Genomic DNA, 23,841 nt, shown 5'->3' with positions numbered 1-23,841 from the left:
TGTTCTGTGATGACCTGTATGTCACGTGGTTGGGCAGGCCTACTTCCCACAACACAATCCTTGTATGATAGTGTTTCTCCTCCCATAGTTGAATTCAGTTGGAAATGCTACCATATCTAGTTATCTACCGTGGAATAGCTATCTATGAATGAGCAGTCATCACATGTTCTCTTATTTTGTACTTATTGTCCATGAGTATGCCTTTGATATCCATGCTGAGGCATGGATCATCAACTGCATCTGTGTATATAATCTTTAGCCTAAGCCATCGTCTATCTCAGGATTTACCTTTGAGTATATTATGTTTAGCTATTCCAGGTATTCCTAAGATCTTACTATGCGTTGTATAAAATATATTTATACAACAAAGGCATAATAAAGTCAACAAGCTTGACAAACTGCTACAGGGGTCGAGGTATAAGGATGAGAATAGCAAAAGGGTATTCTGGGTTATATTAGGTAATTAACATTGTGTAGAAATACTCTGAAATGAAGAAACGATAGATTCAACTGTCTGAGTTGCTCAACTCGAAAGGTCTAAGGGGGTAGGTGAGGCCTTTCATTTAGACAAGGCTATACAAAGGTCCATAAGGCCCTACAGACCCCCTTTCACTAATCAACATTGAAATAAGGCGTAAAGGCTTGAAAATTCCTGTAACATTCAACAGCTTTAGGAGAATTAAAGAGACCGCTCATGGATATACACGGATAGATCATTGACTTTTACCCTTTGCCCGGGGCTCCTTTGGGAAACTGATGGAGCCATTTCAAGCACCAAAGGGTTATCTATTCGAGTATAAAAATGTTCTATAGCCCTCCGAACCCTAGGACTGCAAGTAGCAATTTGCGTGAGATATTCTACGCATAACCCTTGACATCGCTTCTCTTTCTATACATTTAGCCTCTTAACAAACTTTGCCCTGAGCAGTCTACCATAAAGGACTCTATACAAGATGTCGGATATTGGACCGAACCTCTCACGCAAGAGATGGTATGCCTATTTTTATATCGTATCTGTCGAGTCAAAATTCATATCTTTGGGAAATTACTACGCCGACCCGAATACCGAGATCGACCCAGAAGAGATCCAAAGATTTGCGGCTAGCGCCTATCAATCCGTCCAGAATGGGTCAGTGAAACTGACCGTCACCGATATTAACCATGGTGGTACAGAAGGTATCTACTGCGTAGAGGTGAAGACATCCAAAGGGAAAGGTAAACCAACCGAGGCAAAAGCGGAAGAAGCAATGCTGGGACACCTTTGCGCCATAAAGACTGGACTATCAAAATATGAGTCATCGCATCTTATCCCTTCTCGAGGTTAACAAATCGGAGTGGGCGTCATTGGGCTTCGAATGTACCTTCACCTGAGCCAGATCAAGACTGAGAAATGTGGACGGCACGGGGTGGTAACTTTGAGTAAGCCTCTCTTAAGATGCTATGTTTTCTATTTAGTGCTATTCGTTACTCTGATGTTTTGGCCAAGAATGCACTAGTAGATTTGTGGCTTTCCTTTCTTTCGTAGTAAACTATAGAGCTTACTTTATGGAATTTTGGAGTACATTCACTTTTCTTATATTTTCCTGGGTATATAAGCTCTGTCCTGCGTACCCACATTTAAAAAGGAGGTTAGGCAGTAACATCCATTTCTTTTTTGCTCAAAAGCCTCCATTAATAAAGTATTTGCATAGAGCAGCAACTCGATAAATGTTCCTAGGCATAATACATATTCAGGTTGTTGCCACCAGACTCCCAAGCTTTTGATAGTTCTGTGGTATCTCCATCAAGAGCCTTTTTCATTTGAACTTTCTGATAGCTACTCTTACAATAAATTAGTAGAGTTTGTTACTTACATGCACTTCCCAGATGCGGCCTTATCTATCACTAGAATGCCCTGAGAAGAACGCGACGGGACAGGGCGAGACGGAACAGAGAAGGTTAGATAGTTAGGGCTGAAGCTCTACATGCACAGACAGCATTCGAGTAACCCTTGGACGTATGCGTACCTATTGTATATGTACATTGCGCAGGCTTGCATCGCTATTTTAAGGAGTATGTTACTGGGATATGTGCTCGTATTCGAGTTCCTTCTGTCTGTCTCAGTCTGGAAGGTCTCAACTATTTAAATGTGTTTTGACAGCGCTTTGATCTCAGGGGTGCCGGCAGGTTTTGTCATGATGTTACGGTGGGGGTGAGGATGGACTACATACCGGTTCTGTGCATAAGAGCCATTAGCACCATAGTGTTTCGGTTAAGAACGAGTGGGCCCCAAATTCGGGGTAATAAGGATCAAGAGTTTGTACTAGGTAATCGGTCCAATCGTTCCGCCACTTCCAAATATAAAGAGAGCTTTTGGGAATTCCTAGTATTCGGGATACCAGCCACTAAACTCCTAGTCTACAATTTCACTGGTATATTTATCATTAACTATGATATTCCAGTGACGTAGGTCACTATGGGTGAATATGATTTGATATCTTCTCTAGGAAAGTATACTAGTTAAGAAGTCTTTAGTTTAGATCTCTGATAATTAATATATATTGATAAATGTGTGATTAAACGCCTTTTCAAGATTAAATGGCTCTTATATGTATTAGTCCCTGCGGATAACATATCGTGGAGTATCACTAAACTTTGGTGCGATGACTCTCTAAGATCGGATCCGTAACAGGGCTAAGATCAACCTAGCCTATATAGTTACTATGGCTGTAGCTAACCTGGCGGAGTTCGCAGTTATACCCTTCCAGCGGGTTGGTAACCTGACTTTTTACGGTACGGTCAGTAAGTTTCCCAGACCTTATATAAAGCTCATGAACATGTAAGCGTCGAATAGACTAATATAATATCTCGGTGGATTGGGCCGTAAGAGTAGCTCATAAATACTTTTGGAACAGGTATAGTTTCCGTATTTTGGTCAATGAATATTGTACACTTCGCCTCGCTAGGTGTGACGTGTGATCCGAATTTGACGATAATCTAAAGAGATATCTGTGCTATCATTATGCCACTCCGGATAGGATATTGTTACTGGGTTTAATCTTTTCATGGATGCTATCTGGATGGGGACTACAAAATTGGGGTCTGGGTAAAGGATCCTTACCTGTGGCTTACCGTCTACAGACTGAGTGAGTTGGTTTTCTTCTGTACTAGACATATGCAGAAGATGAACGAGGGCAATATGGCAAAGAGAAGTGTAGACTGAAGAAGGACGGTACCCCTGTGAGGTTAACTAACAAAAGGTACAAGGCAGCCTTACATGGTCGACGGCTCATTGGGGATGGGGCGCCTTGCCTGATGCAGCAAATCTAACCTGATCTAGACCACTACATGGGAACCGGCCTGGAGGAAGATCTTCAAAATTTATGAGAGCAAGATGAAGACCTGCGTTCCATTAGATTGCCTGTTAGACTAGCGCTCTAGGTTGCGCTATTCCACAAGGCTCCCTGTTAGAGCTCCATGGCCTTAACCCACAGCTCAAAACAAACATTCGCAGATAACCAACTCGAGAAAGTCCAGAAATATTAAAGTCAAAACCCTAGATTTCAAAGCTATTCAATAGTTTATTCTTGGTGTCGAAAGGTATAGTTACACAATAGAGCTCCTTACCATCTCTTTGAAGACACTTAGTATCTTCTAGGCGGCAAGGCAATTTCTATTGTCATATCGAGTCCTTGTGCATGCTACGTACAGTTTCAAACAAATTTCACTTAGGAACATCACCCTTTCCTAATTGTTGAAACCTGTGTAAGCTATTTCCATGAAGTGAACGGAAGCCCCTAGTTGCAGAGCACCGATGGAAACATGATTCTACTGATATATTCAGCACCAACGCCTTCAGTAAATTCCAACAACAAGCCGCAACCAACTAAAGCTCTAGAAACTATGGATATCTCCCTATCTGCATGTATATCCCCTAGGGACACAAACAGGCCACTCAAGTATATATAGGCTCCCAAATCCATCACCAACCCCATTCTCCTCTAATACTTCTCTATCTGTCATCAACCAACAAATAAACAGCCAATATGACCTCAACCTCAACCAACAAAGGAATCTGGACCGAATACTTCGCTCAGTTACCCGTGAGCAGCCTCCTCTGGGACCGCCACCTCTCCTGGAACGAGTGCAAACGCGACTCCAAGCTCGCCCGAGAAGTGATTAAAGCATGTTTCAACACCTACGTGATTGTCCCCGAAGCGCAGAAGCAGCAGGAAATCGCGATCGAGGTTCAGGATAATCGCAACCAGCCTCGTCTTTTCTGTGTTAGCCTGGGCACGTTCCCGGCGGGGGAGATGCCGACTTACGATATGGCTTGGGATAAGCTGAAGGAGACGATTACGTTATTGCATAATGCTCGAGATATTAAGGCTGATATTCGGAAGCGAAGGCTTTGAGGGGCTACCGTTATTGATGTTGGTGTTTTTGGGGTGGAACTGTTGCTGGGGCGGGGGGGGGTTTAGGATGGTTAGGGTTGTGTTAGTTTGAGTGGGAATTGAAACCTGTTTGTTGAAAATTTGTTGTTCGGTTGCTTTGTAGAGGGAGTTTTGGGTCTTGATTGGATGTATGTATGCCATATATAGAACCATTAAACCGTGGATATGGCCCTTGTAGAGACGAGAACTGATGCTAGTGCTGGGGGGTGGTGGTCTCATTAGGCAAGCCTCGTGTTGCAAAAGATGGCATACTTAAGCCCCGTTTATCTCCTGGCAGCAAAACCAACGCGGACCTCGAAGCTATAGAAACGTTGCTTCCCAAGAACTCTACTTAGCTCCTCGATACCCTCGTCTACTCTGTATACGGCTTAGGCACAAATATCGCCACCATCCCTTAAAGTCAAAGCCGACATGGCTCCGAGTCAACAACAAGGCCGTTCCTATTAGCTCTGCAGCTCCCATCCCTGATAAGCCTTTATGCCATCCTGCGTGTTGACAATAATTAATAGATAGAGAAACAATTTAGACTTTTATAAAGCCTGATTTAGAAACAGATCATCGGTGTGCACTACGCCTAGAGCTACTAGTTGTGCATAATGAACCATAGTGTTTGCGTAGAATGGTACAAATTACACAGGCTGCCTGGTCGGATCTACGATGCCAAAGTGGAGATACACGGTACTCTACATGTATAGTACTAACTTGGGGGATCTGTTTATGCATATCCTCAACTGGGATGTGTTAGACAAAGGATCAGAAGACCTCCCTTCAGATCACGAATCTACTTGATCCCGGAATACTCCGCGGTTCACGATACAGAGCCGCTTCTGTCCTCCCACAAGGGATCAGTAGACTTTTTCCCCTCTAGACAGTGCCACGCGGCCGCTATAAATGACTGTGAAACAACACTGAGAAGGAGGAGCGGCCAAAATGTGAAGCCCAGCGGGTAGTTACTGTCTAGTGACTCAAACGAAGGTACCACAAACAAGCTACAGTGATTGAGGGAAGGTCTCACAATCCAGCACATGCGCATCGCCTCTCGAGGGTGAGAGTTAAATGGCTCGCCTATAAAGATATTCCCGAATCTCTCGAAATGCGTTCTATATCAGGTAGTTCTTTCCACCTTTCTGATCTTTGGTTCTCCCATATAGCAGCTATCTATCGAATGAACCCTGCCTGATAAGCATAGCCAAAAGTAGTTTTAAGAAAATATTTCAGTCAATGACTCGTGAAGATCCAAATGAAGAGATAGTCTGGTATATCGAGATCAGAGAACCAGGTTTGAACTGGGACAAAATATTCAAGGACGACCCGTTCTACCGTGCCATCAGCAGATGTATCAGTTGCTTGAAGAACGGGAGCTTGAAAGCGAAGTTCACTAAAGACAATAATGGAGGGAAAGATGGTTTCTATTCCATTGCCTTAACCGAGAAGCATCCTCGAGGGAAGGGGCCAAGCGAAGGGGTGAAGGACGAGGCGCAGAAACAGCTGCTGGAGGAATTGTGGAAATACTATACAAGGATCAATGACCCTAGTTCGTCGTTTCTTGGTATTTAAGACTAATGGTGCGGAGTCGATGACTTGATTTCTTGTGAAGCACTCTCTTTGTCTGATGTTGCCTAGTCCTCTGATTGTTTTGATGGTAAGGAATGAGTTTATGGAGAACGTCTGCCTATTCTTTGGCAAACAGAACAATCCTTTAATGTAATCTCAATCAAGTATTAATTTTTGTTATGAAGCTCTGGTTCTTCTTCTTGCCTTAGGGTTACTGAGCACCGCCGCACAACGGCCTCGTTGAAGCCAAGGTGGAAATGCCCCGTACTTGGACTGATATGGTCATATATTATAGGATAGACCCTGATATAGATTCAAAGGGGCTACTGGAGATGCGTGAGTCTGTCTAGTATGATAATTCGGTCAGTATCAGGTATGAAGAGGGCCTTAATTTGAATTGTATTGACTAATCCAGAATGTCTATTCACCCCAACCTAGGTACTAGCGATCCAGGTCCGAGATCTACCTAAGCTGCTTTGCTCTTAAATCCTTGCCGACAATGACCACCACCACGTCTATTGTTGCTAATCGCAACCAGCAACAATGTATTCTTGTATAAACCATGCCATGCGCATAAATCAAAGATTCAGCAGGAACGTCAACTTCCCTTATCCTGTCCGGGTATTACACTCTGACTGTGCTTATTTCCCCCATTATCTGGATAAACCCCACTTATACAAGCCTTGTGGCTAGGTTTCCCTATGTAAGTTCCAAAAGACAGTCTTCTTACCTGGAGGGCCCCAAAAGATCATATAGTTGCAGGAACAAGCCAGATAGCAAAGATATTCCCTCTAGGTATTTCGCAACTATTTATAATGAAAGATAGTTTATCTATCTTTCTATCGGCTAAGGTCCTACCTCGTCTATATACAGACAATATCTAGAATAGTTTTTTTTTACAACGCAATTCCACTACAGACACAACAAGGTCAACAAGATGTCGACTTCAAAGAGCTCTTTGAGCACGAAAATACAATCATGCCTATCTGATATATCTACAGATCCATTCTTCTCAGCGCTCCTTGTGGGGAACTGCTTCATGGAAGATTTCATTTCATGTTGACATCTGAATTGTGAGGCTATTCAAAGAAGTATAAAGAAAACCTCAAGTCCCTAAGGAACCTATAGCACAGTGTCTTGTTTCCATCTTTCTCGCTCTCCTAAACATACCTCTATCACTAATTACCAGACAAAAACAGTCAAATTCTCCTCGAACAATCCACAACACAAACAACATGGGCATCCCACTAGGACTCAACAATCTCGACAACTTCTCCATAGGGCTATACGTCCAAGTCAACGCCAACATGGACGATGGCTGTAGCATAGAGGTGAGAACGGTACACGACGCAATGCGTCAGTTAAGACAGGCAAGCGCTTCCCTCGAAAAATGCTTGAAATTGATAAGCCTAGGTGATCCTAGCCGACCGGACCGCGAAGCTGTTACCATCATGCACACGGACAATAGTGACCGGAACGGTGTCATATCTCTCAGCATGGGGAATTTCGACAGGGATGAGGAGCCGGACTTTACTTCTGCCGTGAATCAGCTTGGCTTGCTGGTGCGTATGAAGTTGGAGACTGTCGTTGATAGTCTTGAACTGAATTTGACGACGATATGGGGGCAATTTGTGTATACGAACAGGCATTGCATGTTGCCTCTTTGAGGGTTTGTGTCTGATCTTTGCTTGTTGAAGGTGTTTGGTTCATTGTTTATCTTTGTATGTAACCAGGGGAAGGACAAAATATTGTTAGGCCATCCTTGGGGTTCTTTGAGATATGAAGAGGTTTTGAACTTCTTTATTATTATTATTATTATTATTATTATTAATCAAGCTTAACGTCCATATCGAGCCATTGGCTATGACAGAGACACTTCTTTAGGATTGTTAATATAGGTTACTAACTTTATCATCCATCCTAGCTAATAATCTCTAGCATTTCACAATACTGTGAGTCCTATGATGGGGTCATATCAATGGCCACTGCATAATTGTTCAATGTTCTTCTGAATTCGTGCGAGATTTACGTTACTACATACATGAATCAAGGGAGTATCATACCATAAACATCCATCAAACATCGTAAAAGAAATTCCATCATGACCAAACAGATTACCAAATTGCAATGTAGCTCAAGACTGAACAAGAGCTCTTTCTTGCTTCAGAAACGCCAGGAGATTAAAACCCTACAGGCCAGCAAAGCGAGCCCATCCAGCAGCTCGGGTGGCTGGTTTCTCGCCTGCGGGCTTGGTCATGCCACCTCGACCTTCCTCTGCAATCTTCCCACTGACATCTCGTCTTCTTCCGACTCCAAGCCCCGCGATGTAGTTTCCGTATGACAGGGACGATCCACTGCCCATGTTACGGCTGACATCAGCCCCAGAGTTGCTGACGACACGACCCTTACGGTCGCCGTCGGCTGTCATACGACTCTTAGTGGGGACCGTAAGCCCGTCTTCATTATCAGTAATCGCGTCGTCATTCTGCTTTAGAGCGCCGTAGGTGTCCATCTTCTGGCTTCTGCGTTTCATAAGTTTGCTCTTCTTCCTTCCTAAGCCATGCGTACCCTCATCGCGATTGCTGACATTTCGAGGGATACTAAGTCCAGTCGTGCTTTCAAGTTCGCCATAGAATCGACCATTCTTTTCCGGGCTCACAACGGGAGGTGCTGCGGCTGGTGGGTTAGGGGAGAGATTAGGAATGTCCACAAGTGCCATACGGCCACTGTGGGTTGTATCTGCAGGTGTTTCATCGAAAGGAGGCTGGGGAGTGGGTGGGTTTAGTGCCAACGGATTGACGCGAAGCGAATCGGAAGATTCTCTACGCTCTTCCTGGTCCTGGAAAATATGAATGCGATGATCCCCAATATCCTGTTCAGCATTGTCGTAAAGCCCGTTTTGTTGAGGATGATAATGGTTTTCATCATCGTGTCCATAATATTCCTGGATCGGAATAGATTCATATTCACCACGTACATCCTCCCGGATGGTCTCTTCGAGTTCCCATCCAATGCGCTGACTGTTAAACCAATCCAGAGGCCCATTGTTCGTGGAGGCTGGAGTGTCGGTAGTTCTACTGTACGCGGAAGAAGGCTCGCGATGCAACAGGTTTTCATTCTGTCCTTCCACGGGGGAAGCAGACCGTGATGGGTACGCAATCCAGTTTTCTGAAGCTGGGCTCACACACTGAGATCGACTTGGTACATCTGGAGACGGTTCTCGTACTGGCGTGTTGTATGAAATTCTGGTTGTCGGCCTCGCGAAAACATCTTCGTCTTGGTCAGGGAGCTGATACATCATGTGCTCTGCAGTGTCTGCCTGCTGAGCGAAAGGCATCTGCGGCATAGGATGTTCGTCGTGTGGCGTATGGTCATAAGCCATGGTCATTTGAGATAATCTGTTCTCCCTCGTGTCTGAGGAGAAATTACTCGAACCACCCTCCGATGCTTTAGCGCGAGTATGAAAAAAAGATATAGTGCGAGGAGCACCAACAAGAGTCTCCCCCGACATGGTGGAGTCCAAAGTGGAGCTACTAGCATGCTTCTTGGTGATCTCAGACTTGTTTCGCTTGTGGGGACGGGCTGTCAAATTGTCCTCCAATGGGTTTAGATCCGGAGGGAGACGGCTGATTTTGCGGAATATGATACCTAGGAAAATTGAAATTCCCAGAGAAATCGCATGCAGTCCCCCATTAATTACACTCAACAGAAACGTGGCTTGGGCGATTTTTGTCGTGATCTCCAAGTCCGAACTGAGCAAAGTACTCCAATGGTATGAATTGTCAGTGTATTGGTTGAAGCCCAAGTATGCCGCGAATATGTAGAAAGGGATCAAGCCAAAGTCGAAGGTTCCGGAAAATAACATGTAGCTGGCTTGGGAGCCTGGAGGTCTTGTGATAGGGCGAAAGACATGATAGATACCATAAAGAGTGTGCAAAATTGCTACAGATGGCTAATTAAATTGTTAGAGCAACATTCAATTCGACGCCTGACTGAATTAGGTGTGTACTTACTCCGACCCGTACAATCCATATTACAGTTGCTGCAGCATTCTTGATAACAATAGCGCAGAACAACGATCCAAGGGCTCCGATCAGCTGTACAGTGCGCAAACCGAGCTGTGCCTTTCGCCCGTAGATCACCCTATTCTTGGTCTTAGGGCTCATTGGAGTCCACTTGGACTTGCCATCTGGGATGTTGCAGTACTGCCATATTGTTAGTAAATAAGGTGGCATAAGAGAGTAGACAGGTTACGTACGGAGTCCGGGTGCCTGTTAAAGTTAACCAGCGGTCCTTTTGGCTTGGGCTTTGACGGTGGACGAGTCCAGCTCGCCTGTGTCACAGCCTTTGGGTTGAAAGGACGGTCATTCGGTCCACGGAAACTATAAGCTGAAGGGGTGCCGTAAAGGAATGGAGGCGACGACTCCCCCATTGTCGCGAAGGAAGAATCTTCGACTTAATAATTACTGACGCATCCACCCACGCGAGAAAGCGGGGAGACGAGTGATAGTAGGCGCAATAACCTTAAGGGAAAAGAATGTTGGGGTAGGAATTGAAGTATGGGGATGGCATGTAGGAACAAAGGACGGAACCATGGAACAATGGAATGTCAGAGGAGAAAAGTGTCCGAGAAGCGTCATGCGAGAGCTGAGCGTGCCTGAATGTCGCTGTAGAATTGATCGTCAACATCCCGATAGTCGGCGCGGCAACCGGTCCGATAAGCGGTCACGTGGGGGCTGTCATCGTCGTTTATCGATGGGGGAATGGATCAGATCGATCAATTAATTAAACTCTACCACCTCAAGGCCCAAGCACGATGAACCTCCAGCGTGTACCTTACATCTGCTCGCAGTGTACGGTGCAGATCATCCGATCTCCACTTCGCCATTCACGGCATCGTCTTCTTCCGCAACAAACATGGCAGCGACGTCATAATAGTCAGTCCGTCCAGACAGATCGGCCGTCCCGTGTTGCCATTGTAGGTTCGGGACCGGCGGGCTTCTATGCAGCTTATAGGTTGCTGGCAAAAGTCGAAGATGTGGTGGTCGACATGTATGAGAAATTGCCCGTGCCTTTCGGATTGGTGAGACATGGAGTAGCGCCAGACCATCCGGAAGTTAAGGTACGTTGAGACCAATTGCTTTCTCAATTATTGCACCCGGCCGGTATTTGTATGCTATAATTGGCTTGCTTTAACCACTTTGCAGAATTGCGAGGAAAAATTTACAGAAGTCGCAACATCGCCTCGATTCAATTTCATTGGCAATATTGAACTTGGCGAAAGCCTACCTCTTCAGACGCTTAAGCCACACTACGACGCTATTTTGTTCGCGTACGGAGCTCCGAAGGATAAGGAACTGGATATTCCCGGAGAGAAAGCTTGTAGGAATGTATACTCGGCTCGTGAATTTGTCGGATGGTACAACGGTCTTCCCGAACACCGCGACCTCGCACCGGATCTGACAGCTGGCGAAAATGCGGTGATCATCGGGCAAGGCAATGTTGCGCTTGATGTAGCGAGAATCTTGCTGTCAGATGTTAATGCCTTACGTAAAACTGATATAACGGATTATGCCGTGGAGACCTTGGCCAAGAGCAAAATTAAGCGGGTTCATGTGGTTGGCCGTCGAGGCCCGATGCAGGTATGCTAAGCGACTTCGAACATGTTATCTGGCATTCTCTATCGATACTGACCACATGTAGGCTGCATTCACCATCAAAGAGCTTCGCGAGTTGCTCCAGTTACCATCCGTGTCGTTCGAGCCGGTCCGTAAGGAATTGTTCCCGCCGGACGATATCATGAATGCCCTCCCCAGAGCCCAGAAACGGCTTATCCAGCTCCTTGCAAAGGGATCCAGTAATGATCCAGCAACTTCTGCAAAGTCTTGGTCTTTAGATTTTCTCCTGTCACCGGAATGCCTCAACTGGTCCCCAGTTCATCCATACCGCCTGTCAGACGTTAAGTTCTCCCGCAATGAGTTAGACCCTGCGGGTCCATATCTTCCTACCGCCAAGGTGACGCCCAAGTACCTTTCCAGCGGTCAGCGAGCGCAGGTCCACATCCCCGCTAATACATTCTTCCGGAGTGTTGGCTACAAATCACTACCTCTGCCTGGGCTGGAAGACCTGGGAATTCAATTTGACACGAAGCGCGGCGTGATCCCCAACGATGGATTCGGTAGAGTCACTAGCCCTATGCATACAGGGGATAACGAGCAGCTCCCCGATGGATCGATTATCTCACACCTTCCGGGACTGTATTGTGCTGGCTGGGTCAAACGCGGGCCTACGGGTGTTATCGCCACAACCATGACAGACGCATTTACAACGGCAGATGTGGTGGCTGCTGATTTGGGCAATGGCCGAGGCAAGGGGTCTCTTCTGAATGGCCCCGGTCACAGCACAGGACTTGGCTGGGAGGGCGTGCGTCCTGAGGCCGAGAAGCGAGGCGTGCAGGTAACAACGTGGGAGGATTGGCAGCGGATTGACGCTGCTGAACGTGAGCGGGGCCAGCAGATCGGTAAGCCCCGTTCCAAATTTGGGAGAGTGGAGGAGATGCTGGAGGCTGTACATTAAGGACGCGTGTGCGCCATGATAGACACGTTACACTGTTTGAATAGAGCTACTATCATAGATCACGAAAAGATACCATCTCCACTTTCGGAATCGAATTTATTGTTATTATGTTATCCCGCGTAACGCATTAGTACTAAATCGCATGCTGAAATAGAACACATGAGAAGTTATAATTAGATACTAAGTTTATGCAATCCATGATTCATCATATCAACCAATCAAGACAATTTCGTCCATTAAGGGAGTCCGCAGTTCGACCCGGCGACCTCAGTGTACTCCACATTGACTCTACCCAACTGCTCGGCTAATCCGTTCGTCAGAGTGTTCATAGCCTGCAGGCCGATGTTGAAGCCACCGGGCGCCGCATCAACGCCAAGCACATAGATGGACTTGTCGACGTTGCCGGCCTTGTAATGGAGCTGATAGCACTTTCCGCAGTTGGGGGAATTCCAACCGGGGATAGTAGGGGCGCCTCCAATGTTAGGGAAGTTCGGGAGGGAGCCGAAGGTGCTATAGCCTCGACTGATAAGGCCGTACACGCCGTCAGAGCAGGCGACGGTGGTGAGGGAGCTGCCGGCAACATCGTATTTCTGGTCGTAAGAGACGGAGATGGTAGCGGCGGTAGTAGCGTCAGTTGATTGTTCCACGGGCGCGGCCAAAGCCAAAGAGATGAGAGTCAGAAGAGAGGCGGAAGCGAAAGATTTCATTGTGATGGAAGTTTTAGTAGAAAATTTTGCTTCAGAAGAAAGGTTGTGGGAACACTTGAGTCTGGTAAGCCTTTTGAGACTTGGAGAGTAGTTGAATTGATGAGCTTGGAGTTGTAGAGTCAGTCTATGAGATACCGAGGGGGTTTATATACTCGATTTTCAACGCTTTTGGGAGCTATGATAGCATTCATCCACGGTTGCCTCGCCACCGTTCGCGAGACACTACATTGCTATCTCGTATAGTTCGGCGATTGGTGACCGGGAATAGAAACGTGATGATAGAACTTTCCTGCAAGTTTTTTGAAACCGGAGCAATCGCAGGCCAGGTGCGGCGGGGAAATTCACACGGCAAAGTGAGACAATCCCCTCATCTGATGATTGGATTTGGCTCTTGAGGCCGGCGGAGATCGATGCGGGGATACAGTCACTGGGGAGATTTTCCGCCTCCGGGCCAGTCAGATGATGCCGGGTTAGACCCCGGTTGAGACATACATATACTAGGGTATAGCTTTAGGCGTCCGCTGTGGCTTCGTCTGTCCCGATGCGGGATGACGCGGACGATCAGTCAGTTGGTCCCCTCTATCCATAGGTTGCATTGACGTGTGATGTTGTCAGTCATGCAACAAGTCAAAAGAAAACGAGCAATGCTCTTCGGCATCTTCGGGTGCATGGGGACTCCGAGTGTCGCACATGGTGAGATGCCAATTTCATTCTTTGTCCACTGATGTCACGTTGTGGTCATGTTGTTGACGCCCTCAAGCGGTGAGTTCTCATTCATATTGAATTCACCTGTCATTCATCAGTTGGTGCCAAGAAAAGTTGCCGGAAATAGCACCACCCACCGAATTTATCGAGAAATGCAGCATATTTCAATATATTGAATATATCTCCATAGCTAATTATATCCTCAATCGTATCTGTGTGTCTCACACAGGCAGACCTGGGACGCCTGAAATCTGCAGCAAGAAATTAATCATACCGTTCAAGGTCCACTGGGAGCCTTACATTACCTAGGAATTAATAGTCAAGCAACACAACACGACAAACCTAATGAGCTTTCATTTTAAGGGAGAAGGTAAGATGAGGCTGTGGTACCACAATGTTCTTATAGGAAATAAAACGGGGGGCCTGGGCAATTGTTGTTGAAAAATAAATACTCTAACGAGATATGTCATCAGTTTTTTTTTTCTGCGCTGGTCTATCAACATTGCAGGTCGCATTGGACATGTCGTCCACAAGTCCAGAACTGTAACTTTGCGTAATCCGGGCAATGGATATTTTTTTCCCGCTAAAGGATTGGAGGAGACCAACAAAAGGAAGTTCAAGAAGTGTTCCTATATGTTTCTCTTAATTGACATTGATCATTGCCATTTAGTCATTGGCTGTCCTGTTCCTGCTTTAGGATACGGCAAAATGCGATTTTCTGGGGTTCAAACGACCATGGTTCGCGCTCAGGGACTCTGTTCTATAGAGACCCAATGGTTCTTACCTTAACAGCGAACCATGGTTTGAGAGACTCGGGATGTGATTGAAAAGTATCATCGCCCTAATTGCCGTTACATTTTATTTGAGCTCTCGAAACCCGGATTGGTAGATGCAGGGCCCCTGAAGATCGTTCGACATCGCGGACAACATTCGATCAGCGACAATACTTCCCATCTAAGCTCGAAAGGCGGAAGTTAAAATCCATGCTGTGGCCATGCTCTAGTTATCACGAGGGCAGGGCATGGAAGGAAGGGCAGGTGGAGGTTCGGAGTACTGCCTTTAGTCACTATAGCAAGACTTATCCGTATCTGGAAAAGGGACAAGGCAGGTGACAGGGAGCCGCCTCAGGCTACTGGTCTTAATAAGTCAGGTCATTTCATGCTATCGACCCTTCCTGAACACTTTCCCTCTTTCTTGTTGTCATTTGTGAGAACTAAGAGACATTCACTCAAATTACCCGAGACCCTCGGTCCCTCTGCGATTATATCCGGGGCATTGACCAGCTTTGCCCATTTTGAGAAGGTTCAATTTTAAATTGCTAATGACTTTTGCCAAGTTTTCTAGTAGTGAAGTTCTCGATTGCGGTTGACTGCCAATCCCTACCCTCTCTACGGAGAGTATCTTTGTCTGTGGGTCGAATCGAGCTCATTAGTTGGACTCGCACTAGCTTCTTAATGATCGGGATCCATCAGACTGGGTGCCCTGCTGGTAGAAGTTCCGTCAGTATCGCTCCCAAAAGAGCGCAAGAGCTATTTCGAATCGGAATCTCTGAATCGCCTTGTGAGTATAATGACTGCACTGGCTTTTCTTACAACTTGCCGGCACGATACCTTCCACATAATTAATAGTGAATAGGTGAATCGTGACTCCAAAGAGACTTTACGAAATGTAGTACCCACATGGGCTAACGGATTTTCACGAGGATACCACTCCCGAGTACGTGCTTTGTCATACGGTCATTAAATTTATCATCTGGCGCTGGTCTTTCTGCGGCGGTAGTTGGTTCCTAGAGCCCCTACAACCCACCAAGATCATCCTGATCCAAACCATTGGGAATGCCGATCATGTCCGGAACTATTTGCCCACTTTCTCGGCCACAATATCAAGTAGTTTGGCTAGTAGGGATGAGGGGGGCTATGTTGGCCCCGACGGTGGATCTTCATCTGGCATGTCGTGTAAAACTACGTACATCCGACTTATCCTCGCACTATGCCATTATGGGTTGTTCGTCGGTGTGTACCAAACGATGGCCAATTCTGGAACCATGAAGTGCCCCATATATCTAGCGACCTGGAGCCCCTTCTAAGTAAAGCTTGGGGTAGAAAAGCTTTTCATGAGGAGCTTAGCTGGGATAGCAGGATTTCCAAATTATGGACCAGGAACCGTGCCAAAACCTCGATGCTAAACGGTTATATAACTTCGTCTTCTCCTACAGACTTGGAACTCCGGGAATCCCTGATCCAGACATTCCGTTGCAAGAGATGAACAATGCTAGCCCTCATTCGCATGCTACACCTTCTAAATAGTGAGGATACTCACTATACTCAACTCACCAGACGACAAGATGCTACGGAGCAGCCTGTCGAAGGCGGGCATAAAGCAGGATTTATTGCCATGGGCATTATCGCACTTTGTTCATTTACTGCCTCATTTTGCCTACTCAGTTTCCTCACCTACCGTTTTATCTTCTGGCGGCGCTACTATAAACATCCCCTTGCCGCCAATCAGTACGTCGTTCTGATTTACAATCTTCTTCTGGTCGATATACAACAAGCGACTGCCTTCTTACTATGCCTTCATTGGGTCTCACGTGGATATGTATACTATCCAAGTGCTGCCTGCGTCCTTCAAGGCTGGTGGATCCAGACCGGTGATCCTGGCAGTGGGTTGTTTATTTTGGCGATTGCGATGCACACTGGCGCAGTCGTGCTGAGGGGGCGCCAACTCCCACACAGGACTTTTGTGTCCTGTGTCATAGGACTCTGGGTCTTCATCATTGTGCTAGGTTTGGTTCCTGTTGGGCTATTTGGCTCCAAAACTTTCGTTATCTCCGAGGCCGGCTGGGTAAGTTAGCTCATTTAACACAATCAAGAACGAAAAAGTACTTACCCCCATTCGTTCAGTGCTGGATTGGCCCAGAACATGAAATAGAACGTCTCTGGGCTCATTATCTGTGGATTTTCCTTGCTGAATTCGGAACCATCGTCCTCTATGGCATGTTATTCTTCCACCTGCGGCGCCGTATGAACCAGGCAGCGATGCTCCGTCAAGGGCACCAAGAAAGTTTGAAGCGACTAAACCGTGTCGTCATTTACATGGTTATTTATCCACTCGTATATCTGGTCCTATCTCTCCCGCTAGCAGCAGGCCGCATGTCGACAGCCAGACACATTGTTCCCAGTAGGGAGTACTTTGCCGTGGCCGGGTCCCTAATGGCGTTGTCGGGGCTGGTAGACGTGACTGTGTACACGTTGACCCGCCGGCACTTGCTATTAGATACGGAGGTCAGCACATCAGACAAGATGTATGCATACTCGAACTCGAACGCGTATCAGACACATATTACAACTGCTACGAGAGAGACCAAGAAGATGCGTGTGGGGTCTCGTCTACGCCGAGGACTGCACGACACACTCAACGACGGTGACTCCACTGAAGACCTTCGCAAGGGCGACATGGAAATGGCCGACCTAGGTCATGGAGTGTACCAGGAAACGACCATCGAGATCTCGCACGAGCCAGCAGACCCAAACGAATTTCACGGACACAAAAGAAATAGTAGATGATGTGTGCATGAATTTTTTCACCTCCGTACCCGCCTTTTTTTTAATTTTAATTTTTTTTTATTTTCATTTCAATTTCTTTTGTTTTTTTAAAAAATATATCTTTCTCCGCCCTGTCCCTCTTTTAATTTGTTTTTCTCTGGCCTCTTTCACCTTTTTCTTTTAACCATTATCTTCCCTTATCTTCCGATACTCTCCTTTTTGTTGCTTTTCTATTCTAAATTACCCCTTGATGACTATATAATTAGTTCTAATGATACTATTGGTGATACCCCAGCTTGGTTCCTCCCCTTTTCAATCACGTAGCTAACAGTACGTATCTGTCATATTATGTTCAGTACCGGACCGAATCATCGGCAAACGTTCCCATCGCACATCCGGCATAACGATCTGCGGTACCATACTCCACTTTGGGAAAAGCTTGTGCTTCCGTATTGGGTCCACAGTGTCGGATCGCACCCGACACATGGACTCTGCAAAAGGGGTCTTTATTAGTCTAGTGCCTCGTAATTAAGGATACCATTATCCCGTACCAAGCGAAGCTTCTTGGAGCACGAATTAAAATTCACGCAAATGACATACATCGCCGCGGAGAAAGCGAGGTACGGGTCCAACTCCACTATTACTAGTTTAGCTGATCGATCAACATGGATTTGTGAATGATCTTTTTATGACCTTCCCCAACGGAGTAATTCCTTTTCCTGGACGGAACCGGCAGTTCTTCGTATCGGCATTGGTTCTGTAGGGATCAATCATTACGGAGTAACTGTCCCTTGTATATACCCCGGCTACCTACAATACTACTAGTAGCAGCACGTGCTCTGTACCTCGAAGTTAATGAGTACCTATCAATAGAGTGCAAATACAACCCTGGACACTATGCAACCATGTTCAATATAACCTTCAATCTCTCCCTTACCCCGAAAGTTGAAAAGTTAGACGAAGCCCGAGAATGTCGATCAAGTTAGTATCAACCATCTAGATACTATATCTCTGATCGAACTAGTATTTCCTTTCTCCAAAGCCGATCGACGTTCTCTTCCACGAAAACTAAAAGGTATATGCTCCAAATCCCCAGTAGCTTTCACCAAGTAGAATCTTCTGAAACTACGACGCACTCCGTAGTTAACCATCCTCCCCCTTTTCCACCTATCTCCAATTTAAGGCCCCCACAGAATTAGCCTAGGTTACGGGGCATCTTACGGAATAACCCGCAATATCCAATACTAAACAATCGGCATCCCTCACTACGGGTAGTGTCTAGACTCTAACTACTAATACTAGTGGGTAATTCATCTTGAGAGCAGAGAGATAGAATTTTCGAACCACAAAGAATAAACGACTAATGATGCATGAAACCTAAAGAACCCCTCCATACAATTGAAGCAAGCCGGGTTTGGAAAACAACGCTCGTATTAGATGGGGCTCAGCTTAGACTTTTGGATCTTCTCCCTAACCTATCTAATAAAGAAAAGACGTATTGATAGGAATTAATATTTCGCTAGTTGATTGGTGAGCGTTTTTGTTAAAAAAGAAATAATAAAAAAAAAAGAGAATTCTATTGGCGTGTCGATGTATTTACCTAATAGTTCGTAGAATTTTCTTTTTGGCCTTCGACTTGCAGTGCCTCCCTGGCCTCGGGCGGTTCGAGGGAGATGTTCAAATGCCCTAACTTGTTCTTGCTTTTATTGCTTTGTACTACTGTATGGGCGCAGATATGATTACGGGTCACAAGATGTACGTTATATCTGTCAGTCATCATTAGGAGTTGATGCCCTTTCCCTAAACCCAACAAATATAAATAAATATACTCCACTGCAACGTTAGAGCTTGCCGGCTGTTGTTCCTCTTGAAGCATTCAATTTTTTCCTGCCTGTTTGAGGAAGTTTGCTCGCTTGATCCTGAAAATAGTATGCCTCGGTTCTTATTTGCCAGTCGTTGCCGAACCGCATAACGATCTGCAAATAGGGCCACTATCATTCCGAGGTAGCACTAGTACTCTTCCCTACTGAAATGTGACGAGCCACTTATTAATTCAACAAAGAAGAACAATCGAATGGTATAGTTTGGTTTCTCAGAAAGAATGGCAGCGGCAGCTAGGGCCATTATATAAGGCCTTATTTGGACGCGCTCCTAAGCAACCAGGTCGTGCTCAGATACCCGGGTGCCTGAGGATTACTTGATAGGGCTAGCGGCAGAGCGGCAGAGAACTCTCCGGGCCAGGCAGGGGACAGCACTTTTCTTTGACGGTTGAGCGGTTAGTGCGCTACTTACACGTACATACGTACATATTCTGAAAGTCGTCGCTGTATACTATAGCTATATAAATCTTTTTTCTCTCCTTATTTTATTTATTTATTTCCAACTTTCTAGAAGCCAATATTTCAGACGTGTTGAATCCAAAGGATCGAACTCCTTGTGACTACGGGTCGCACTAACAATATTCCCAGTGGTGCTTACATTTCCCCATTTTCCATCATCCAACAGATTTAGTCATGTTCACAGTCAATTAGTGTCGTATTCATTCATTCGTATACTCCTATTCAACGACAAGACTCACTCATCCGGTAACATTTAATAATAAATACTAGTCTTCTGTGTGAAGGACACCAGCTTGTGGTCTTTGAATGCATACATTCTTCGCGATAGTACCTCAATCAACATGGGCCGGGTAGGGAGTCGCCAGCAACCCGGCTCCGCGTGTGACGAGTGTCGCAAGAGAAAACTCCGTTGTGACCGGCAGCGCCCACAGTGCGGCACATGCGCCAGCGTGGGGATTCAATGCCAAGTGAATGACCGCCGAAGACCTCGACGTCCCCGCAAGGGCTCGGATGTCCTGCGGAAACGCATCTGTAAGTAGCCAGTCCAGTCTCTGCCTACGAACCCGGCTGCTGATCGCCGTGTGGTTCCCCAGGTGCACTGGAACACTTGCTCTCCAACCCGCCTGCGACGACCTTACCGGTCAAAGCGCAGGAAATCGACGGGATGGATGAGCTTCCAGTGCATAGGGGAAGTACGGCAACGGAAGATGATCCACAGCCACCTTTACCACAACTTCCAAATGATTTCAAACAAAATGCCCAGGTTGACCGGTCATGCCAGACCGAAGTATTTCCTGCCTTCTCGTCAGGGCCATTTTCACCGTCTGCGGTCACGGTGTTAACAGACCTAATGAAGCGAGACTTGTGAGCCGACTCCACCCCCTTTCTTTAAGTAAAGCGAGACAGACATAGAGAGAGGTGAGGATGAGAGGGGATTGAAAAAAAAAAAAAAAAAAGAAAAGAAAAGAAAAAGAAGTTTTCTTTTCCCTCCTAGATTAATCTAAAGCTAATTCGTGTCCGATCCTCCAGGGTTCAACTGTACTTCGACCGGGTCCATCCGGTCGTGCCGATCCTCAATCAGGCAAAGACCTGTGCGTGGAGTCTGGACCCGTACTCCTTGAGCCAGTATCAGCTATGCTTGCAACATGCCATGTGGACAGTTTCAATGGCGCAGTCTGCTCAGTACGACCATATCCGAGACAGGCTATATAGTGAGACCCGAGCAATGCTCAATGCACTGGACCTCGAGGATAGTGCCATGGGGGTCTGTCAAATTGAGCAAGTTCAGGCTTGGCTCTTATTAACCTTCTACGAGTTTTCTCGAACTAACTATCGCCGTGGTTGGATCACCGCTGGTCGGGCGTTCCGCCTCGTCCAGCTACTGCAGTTGTATGATCTCGACAATCCGAACACGGCCAAGATTGGCCCTGGGGAGGACTTCGTTGAACTAGAAGAGAGGAGGCGGACCTTCTGGGTGGCCTACTGCCTAGATCGCTTTGTTAGTATCGGCAACGGATCGCCGTTGACGTTGAACGAAGAAGTTGTGAGTCCCGGCATTAAATCAAGCACTGCCAGCAAAGAAACCCTCCCCCAATGCAGGTTTCTGACATCCCATGGACAGATATGCACTCGCCTTCCATGCCGGGAAGTAGGATTTCAGAGCGGTACTCCCAGACCTGAATGCTTCCTATCCGAGGCCATAGCGTGTAACGAATACCTGTCGCTCTCCCCCCTGGCGGAATGTACCATCTTGGTTACAATTGCCGGGCGTGCACTGACCCATCATCGCGTGTCAGCGGTGGAGAGCGTGTACGGCAACATGCCGCAGGATTTCTGGGCCCGACATGAATGGCTCTATAGTATGATAAGCAGGCGGATCAAGAATCTCGCCATTGACTATCCATCGATCCCCATGATCATCGATCCCATGGCCATGTTCACTTGTATGGCTTCTCAAGCATCAGTCATTTATTTGTGCATTATCATGGAGTCCCTTGCAAAGGACGAAGCCTCCCGTGCGAGGATGGTCCCGTACCAGGAGCGTGCATTTCATGCCGCACAGGAGATTGCCCGGTTAGGCCGGGAGCACGAACGTCTGGGCTACTTTAAAACACACTTTTTTATGCCCCTAGCCATTTCCCTGGGTGCTAAATGGCTTGGACTGCACACTGATTTCCGGATAGAGCACCCAGAGAGACCTCTAATAGAACCAACTGAGGTGTCGTTGCAGGCCTTGCTCGGAATCCTGCGGAGAATGGGGGAAATGAACAATCTAGCCACATACCAGTTGAGTGTCCTGAAAGGGCTTGGTATAAAAATTTGAATACGCCACAGTACTTTCGAAATAATCTCGGATGTTGTCACCCCGAAAGCCGCGATGACCTGTTCTCGAGACATGTTTTCGTGAATTGAAAACACCAACAGCCCGTAGGTGTCACACCTCAACAACGGCAAAACTTCCTGAGCACATTTTGATACTGTTCACTCCCCAACTGTCCTTCTGCGGAAGGCTTGGTGATTTTGTCACTCTTCCAGCCCTAACTCGGTTGTATGAAGAGCATTGGCATCTGACAAGTCTTGTGTCTTTCGACGGGAGAAGGGCATTGTGCATACTTATATGAGCACCTTTCCGCTAGTGACTATCCACGGTCAAGGTTTGATTCGGTTCCCACACCCTTCGCGGACTGAACAAAGGCTCCGAAGTCCTCACATATCACATCATACGCGGAGTACCATTACCCTAGATAGCATCCATGCTAGAGATCCCTACATGTACCAACTGACTGGGCAAGCTCCCATTCGGTAGATCCAAGTTGAGCCCCGGAGTTGGCGCAGTCCAGACAACTCCGACATCAACCCTTGATCAACTCTGAAGAGCCACACGACTCGGAAATAATCTATCTCCGCCAACGATACCATATTGTGATGTTAGACAGGTGTATCTGATGCGTCATATTTTCTTTGTCTGTAGAGCCTGTCAACGAATCATATCTAATTCGTTCATATATCCATGCGCTATCAACATGATGAGTAAGTCGTATCATGGTGTCCGCCATGGGCTCTTCTAGCCACGTACCCTCACAAGCTCTCCATTCACCATTATACCGCGGTTGTATCTACCCCTAAGCCAAAGCGTTATTACATAAAATGTGCAATGCACGCTATCCATTCCAAGAGCAACCAGAATGGACACTCTCGAGGCGATCCGGGCTTCGAATCGACGGTTAGATTCGGCCCTACCTGCTAGACTCATAGCCGTCTTCGTTGGTGTAACAAGCCGCATTGGCGAGGCATCGATGAAGCAGCTAGCGAAGCATGCCAATGCAGCTTGTGCCAATGCACCGCATATAATTTTTTTGGGTCGCAAAACGGCATGAGCTGACCACATCAAAACGGAGCCCAAGACACTAAACTTGCAGGGGCACCCGCATCTTTTTGTGAGAAGCGTGGACAAACCGTGTCAGGAGATCAGATTAAAGAGATATCCATCAACTTAACGCTCTTACGCGTTGGCACTCATCACTGGCACAGGTAAGAACGGAACAATATAACTGATTTCTTTCATTGAGCCAAAGACCGCTGATGCTATGTAGGGACCAAGGAGGGCCTTCATTACTTCGCAGCATCGACATACTACTCCCGGCTTCACCCCGTCGTGAATCCCGAGACCTCTTGCCTAAAGGGCACCTGTGCTTTAACCGGCTCATGACCATGTTCGCCGGGGGCAAGGAACGTTCCAACTCACAGACGACCTTCCCAGTTGGAAGGTTTCCGGCCAAGGGACTATCCTAAGCCATCGGCCCGCTCCTATATGTACTCCAATCGAAGAGATTGGGGAGGAAGCTTTTCGACCCGCGTACGGTTTACACTGGCTTCTGGTGATGCTAAGGCCGTTCCCCCGGCTGAGCGATCTGATACCGTAGATGGAAAAGTGACCAGTGGTGTATACCTAGTCCACATAAATGGAGAGGCCAAGGTGCAC

General features: G+C 46.6%; 7 protein-coding genes across 7 annotated transcripts; 4 read left to right on the top strand and 3 right to left on the bottom strand.

Moving 5' to 3' along the window:
• Window positions 1–2,231: 2,231 nt before the first annotated feature.
• BDW43DRAFT_298976 (uncharacterized protein) lies at window positions 2,232–3,154 on the bottom strand (the record flags this gene model as incomplete). The annotated part of the gene is made up of 5 exons (XM_032044649.1): window positions 2,232–2,330; window positions 2,402–2,482; window positions 2,634–2,684; window positions 2,836–2,976; window positions 3,029–3,154. The coding sequence occupies 5 exons, from the start codon at window positions 3,152–3,154 to the stop codon at window positions 2,232–2,234; spliced, it is 498 nt and encodes a 165-aa protein (XP_031902311.1).
• A 4,792-nt stretch (window positions 3,155–7,946) lies between these two features.
• BDW43DRAFT_270290 (uncharacterized protein) lies at window positions 7,947–10,758 on the bottom strand. Its single transcript, XM_032041328.1, has 3 exons — window positions 10,246–10,758; window positions 10,001–10,192; window positions 7,947–9,939 (listed from the first exon to the last, which is right to left on the bottom strand). Exons 1-3 carry the CDS (start codon window positions 10,417–10,419, stop codon window positions 8,176–8,178), a joined length of 2,130 nt encoding a protein of 709 aa, XP_031902310.1. The 5' UTR covers window positions 10,420–10,758; the 3' UTR covers window positions 7,947–8,175.
• A 19-nt stretch (window positions 10,759–10,777) lies between these two features.
• BDW43DRAFT_33468 (NADPH-adrenodoxin reductase) lies at window positions 10,778–12,681 on the top strand. Its single transcript, XM_032049929.1, has 3 exons — window positions 10,778–11,109; window positions 11,195–11,629; window positions 11,691–12,681. The coding sequence occupies exons 1-3, from the start codon at window positions 10,804–10,806 to the stop codon at window positions 12,561–12,563; spliced, it is 1,614 nt and encodes a 537-aa protein (XP_031902309.1). The 5' UTR covers window positions 10,778–10,803; the 3' UTR covers window positions 12,564–12,681.
• Window positions 12,682–12,799: 118 nt separating this feature from the next.
• Window positions 12,800–13,270, bottom strand: aspf13 (allergenic cerato-platanin Asp F13; the record flags this gene model as incomplete). The annotated part of the gene is made up of 1 exon (XM_032044648.1): window positions 12,800–13,270. The coding sequence occupies one exon, from the start codon at window positions 13,268–13,270 to the stop codon at window positions 12,800–12,802; it is 471 nt and encodes a 156-aa protein (XP_031902308.1).
• A 2,863-nt stretch (window positions 13,271–16,133) lies between these two features.
• Window positions 16,134–17,808, top strand: gprD. Its single transcript, XM_032049930.1, has 2 exons — window positions 16,134–16,819; window positions 16,879–17,808. Exons 1-2 carry the CDS (start codon window positions 16,244–16,246, stop codon window positions 17,539–17,541), a joined length of 1,239 nt encoding a protein of 412 aa, XP_031902307.1. The 5' UTR covers window positions 16,134–16,243; the 3' UTR covers window positions 17,542–17,808.
• Window positions 17,809–20,200: 2,392 nt separating this feature from the next.
• Window positions 20,201–22,182, top strand: BDW43DRAFT_298971 (transcription factor domain-containing protein; the record flags this gene model as incomplete). The annotated part of the gene is made up of 4 exons (XM_032044647.1): window positions 20,201–20,390; window positions 20,453–20,723; window positions 20,889–21,402; window positions 21,481–22,182. 4 exons carry the CDS (start codon window positions 20,201–20,203, stop codon window positions 22,180–22,182), a joined length of 1,677 nt encoding a protein of 558 aa, XP_031902306.1.
• An 862-nt stretch (window positions 22,183–23,044) lies between these two features.
• On the top strand, window positions 23,045–23,651 carry BDW43DRAFT_309332 (uncharacterized protein; the record flags this gene model as incomplete). Its single annotated transcript, XM_032046686.1, has 3 exons — window positions 23,045–23,189; window positions 23,279–23,390; window positions 23,453–23,651. 3 exons carry the CDS (start codon window positions 23,045–23,047, stop codon window positions 23,649–23,651), a joined length of 456 nt encoding a protein of 151 aa, XP_031902305.1.
• Window positions 23,652–23,841: the final 190 nt, after the last annotated feature.

Source organism: Aspergillus alliaceus, assembly GCF_009176365.1.
Source record: "Aspergillus alliaceus strain CBS 536.65 unplaced genomic scaffold BDW43scaffold_12, whole genome shotgun sequence".
NCBI classification, from domain to species: Eukaryota; Fungi; Ascomycota; class Eurotiomycetes; order Eurotiales; family Aspergillaceae; genus Aspergillus; species Aspergillus alliaceus.
The sequence above is the reverse complement of the archived record's forward strand: the minus strand, read 5'-3'. Positions and strand labels throughout refer to the sequence as shown.

What these genes read in the sequence shown, in the direction of transcription:
- BDW43DRAFT_270290 (XM_032041328.1), bottom strand. Translation starts at nt 10,419, where the DNA reads ATGGGGGAGTCGTCGCCTCCATTCCTTTACGGCACCCCTTCAGCTTAT. An exon ending in TTAACAGGCACCCGGACTCC is followed by an intron (nt 10,193 to 10,245) that starts GTACGTAACCTG and finishes ACAATATGGCAG; the next exon opens with TACTGCAACATCCCAGATGG. An exon ending in TATGGATTGTACGGGTCGGA is followed by an intron (nt 9,940 to 10,000) that starts GTAAGTACACAC and finishes CAATTTAATTAG; the next exon opens with CCATCTGTAGCAATTTTGCA.
- BDW43DRAFT_33468 (XM_032049929.1), top strand. Translation starts at nt 10,804, where the DNA reads ATGAACCTCCAGCGTGTACCTTACATCTGCTCGCAGTGTACGGTGCAG. An exon ending in CAGACCATCCGGAAGTTAAG is followed by an intron (nt 11,110 to 11,194) that starts GTACGTTGAGAC and finishes ACCACTTTGCAG; the next exon opens with AATTGCGAGGAAAAATTTAC. An exon ending in GCCGTCGAGGCCCGATGCAG is followed by an intron (nt 11,630 to 11,690) that starts GTATGCTAAGCG and finishes GACCACATGTAG; the next exon opens with GCTGCATTCACCATCAAAGA.
- gprD (XM_032049930.1), top strand. Translation starts at nt 16,244, where the DNA reads ATGCTAGCCCTCATTCGCATGCTACACCTTCTAAATAGTGAGGATACT. An exon ending in TTATCTCCGAGGCCGGCTGG is followed by an intron (nt 16,820 to 16,878) that starts GTAAGTTAGCTC and finishes CCATTCGTTCAG; the next exon opens with TGCTGGATTGGCCCAGAACA.